Below are 3,222 nucleotides of genomic sequence, written 5' to 3'. Positions count from 1 at the left end.
TTCAGTCTGGAATATTCCTGGATGTTCAGTCTGGAATATTCCCGATATTCCTGGATGTTCTGGACTCAGTTCCTGTTTCCACTTCAGTCTGAAGTTTCCGGAACATGAAGTCGTTATTAGCCGGGTTCCTGGAGGCACCAACAGGTCGGGACAAGCAGCGGATTAATCTCATGATCCGCCAGCTCAGGTGAGCTCCGGTCGCCATGGTTACCCTCCCCCCCTCGGACAGTTCAGGTGTTCATGTTAGCCTGCAGTTTCCATGGAAACCTCCAGAAACTGGAGCAGCAGAGTAAGAAGCTGGAAACGCCTCTGAAAGGACAGTTTGTCTCTGATACGAACCGGCCAATCAGAGGCTGCCGTTTCTGCCCCGCAGGTGCAGTAAATCAACCTGTCAGCAGAAAGACGCACGTTGCTTTTAATGGAGGCCATTAAGGCGAGTCGTCTGCCAGGCTGCAGCAAAATGAGTCCCTGAGCTGCAGGAAGCGTCATTCCGGTTCAGGGTTTGGGAAAACGCCGCGGCAGCCAGAGGGAAGCCGACGGTCACCCAGGTTCTGCCTGCTGCCGTCGGCCAGCTGGGCCAGTTTTCACAAAATAATGAGGCTTCAGGGCGGAGAGCCGTAAAAACCAGAGACCATCCACCGGATCTGAGCTGCAGGCGCCACGTTCCTGCTTCTGAGCCGCCAGAAAGCAAAACAGAACCGATCCTGACCAAAACCCAGACATCCAAGATGGCCGACCGTCTTCCTGGCAGGCTTAACTGCTGGCGGTAAAACATCGTCCATAAACAACGTTTATGTTCCTGAATCAGCAGTAAGACCATCTGTACCGATTAAGATTTTTAGATTTTCTGACAATTATTTAAAAAATAAAATGTTTTGACGTTTTAAAGCAGCAGATTTCTGTAAACAAACTTTTCATCTTTGTTGTTTTTTATGCAGAAACTTTTCACCGAGTTATCGGAGTTCAGACATGAATAACATTAAGAACAATAAATATCTTTGTTGGTATTGAGCTCATGTTTCTGTTTACTCAATAATTTAGCAGAAAACAGTTTTTTGACCTGATGCCGGCCCACAGCACCACGGGGCCTCCGCCGTGCCCAACAGGGAATCTGAGCATCCAGCCTGTTTGTTTTCACACAGACTTATTTCCTCTGACGTTTCTGAATGTTTTTACTGGAACATTATTTTACTGTGACGTTCTGAACCTTTTGTCTCGTCTATGGAAGTACTGATGGCACATATTTACTTCCATACTCGTCTTCCTTTGTAATAACTGAGTGTGAATCTGTGTCGGCTGAAAGCAGCCGGTTGTCATCGGATCCGTTTTTTGTTTGTGACGTTTAACTTTCTGCTTTGCATCAAAAGCTCCTTGTTGAGCGGATCGGATCGAACAGGAAACGAAGCGGGAGCCTCAGAGAATCTTTAACTGGACCCCGTTTATCTGACAGGAAAAAACCATCACGGGAAACTTAAATGGGTTTATAAATGATTTCATAACCGTCTCTGGATTTGGTCCAGACTGTTTCCAGAGAAACTGGTTTTTCCACGGAATGGGCCGCTGGCTGCAGGGAGTCTGCTGGAGAATCACATAAAGATCCACCAAACTGCTGAGTTCAGCAGAAACCTGAACAGATCTGCTAAATGCTGCTTTATGAATCCAAATCTTTTTCCAGTTGCAGAAATCCCCAGGGTTTTTTCTTACAGTAGAATATTTTTGACACTGAAGTGTTTCCGTATTTTTAAACTGGTATTTAATTCTGATTAAATAAAAGTTTTGCTGTGATCAGGATAAAACTTTTATGCCAAAGTTGCAAATCGGATTCTTTGATAACTTTTGACTTCACTCAGAATTCATCGGCTGAGGAGGATGTGTGATGCTGCGGGCCTCGGTCTCCTCCTGACGTTTAGCATGGATGACATCATAGATGATTGTTATTTAGATGGCCGCCTCTGCAGGAAACTGAGAATGTGTTTTATTTTGGCTTTTCAGGGGAAATAATCCAAAACCTTTGATTAAATTGAAAGAAACAAAGTCATCGATGTTTCAGGGTTAAACTCTGTGACAGAAACTTAGAGCTGGAACACAAAATGTTTTATTCATTACAAGAATAAAGATGCCAAGCTACCAGGAGAAAGTCATAAAATTACTGATCTGATGTCAGCAGCTGTGCTAATTCAGAGGTTAGCTCATGCTAGCTGTGCTAATTCAGAGGTTAGCTCATGCTAGCTGTGCTAATTCAGAGGTCAGCTCATGCTAGCCATGCTAATTCAGAGGTCAGCTCATGCTAGCCGTGCTAATTCAGAGGTNGTGCTAATTCAGAGGTCAGCTCATGCTAGCCATGCTAATTCAGAGGTCAGCTCATGCTAGCCGTGCTAATTCAGAGGTTAGCTCGTGCTAGCTTTACTAATTCAGAGGTCAGCTCATGCTAGCCGCGCTAATTCAGAGGTTAGCTCGTGCTAGCTGTACTAATTCAGAGGTCAGCTCATGCTAGCTGTATATTATCATATTTCAGCGGTTAGATGCTAGCTGTGTGTTTCAGGCTCATAACGAGTGCAGGGCAGTAAAAATGCCCCGCTCTCTGTTTGCCCCAGGTCCTGGCCATTGTCATGGATCTCCTAACGGACCTGCAGATCCTCCAGGACCTGCTGGACGCGGCGGCGCGGCGCGGCGTGGCGGTGTACGCGGTGCTGGAGGCCCGCGGCGTTCCCCACTTCCTGGACATGAGCTCCCGGCTGCAGATCAACGCCATGCACCTGAGGGTGAGACGCCAAGCCGCGCACACAGCGCAGGACTCAAACCACCGGCTCCTCTGCTTGTGCGGCAGTTAAACCTTCCTCTGATGATCTAATTTAATATTTAACTTTTTGTGTTAAGTCGCCTCAACCAGCTGAATTCTCCTCCAGACTTCTGGTGAAAAGCTTAGAGGATGTTTGTTTCCTCTGGAGGAGGAAGATTGTTTCTCTGATCCTCTGACATCCGATCTGAAACCAAACCGGCCTTATCTGCAGCCTGCAGCGTCTTTCCTGCGCTGTGGGGCCGTTTCGTGGCGCAGCGGCCCGGTTCGGTTTTCAGGGAACCGTCTTTGTTCCTGAGAACGGATCCCAGAAACTAGAGGCTCCAGGGCCCAGCGTGGTCCACGTGTGTGTGTGTGTGTGTGTGTGTGTTGACCCAGGGCGTTGTGTAATCATGTTTGTGTGTGTGTGTGTGTGTGTGTGTGTG

General features: G+C 47.3%; 1 protein-coding gene across 1 annotated transcript in view; it reads left to right on the top strand.

The window, feature by feature from the left end:
- Positions 1–3,222, top strand: part of LOC103469446 (protein FAM83F-like) — an 8,037-nt gene that overhangs the window by 1,675 nt on the left and 3,140 nt on the right. Inside the window, exons 2-3 of the mRNA XM_017306149.1 lie at positions 2,595–2,818; positions 3,012–3,141. Of these exons, the coding sequence (XP_017161638.1) occupies positions 2,595–2,818; positions 3,012–3,141 (354 nt within the window). The remainder of the gene's footprint in view (positions 1–2,594; positions 2,819–3,011; positions 3,142–3,222) is intronic.

The sequence above is a fragment of the Poecilia reticulata genome, linkage group LG8, assembly GCF_000633615.1.
Source record: "Poecilia reticulata strain Guanapo linkage group LG8, Guppy_female_1.0+MT, whole genome shotgun sequence".
NCBI lineage: Eukaryota > Metazoa > Chordata > Actinopteri > Cyprinodontiformes > Poeciliidae > Poecilia > Poecilia reticulata.
The sequence above is the reverse complement of the archived record's forward strand: the minus strand, read 5'-3'. Positions and strand labels throughout refer to the sequence as shown.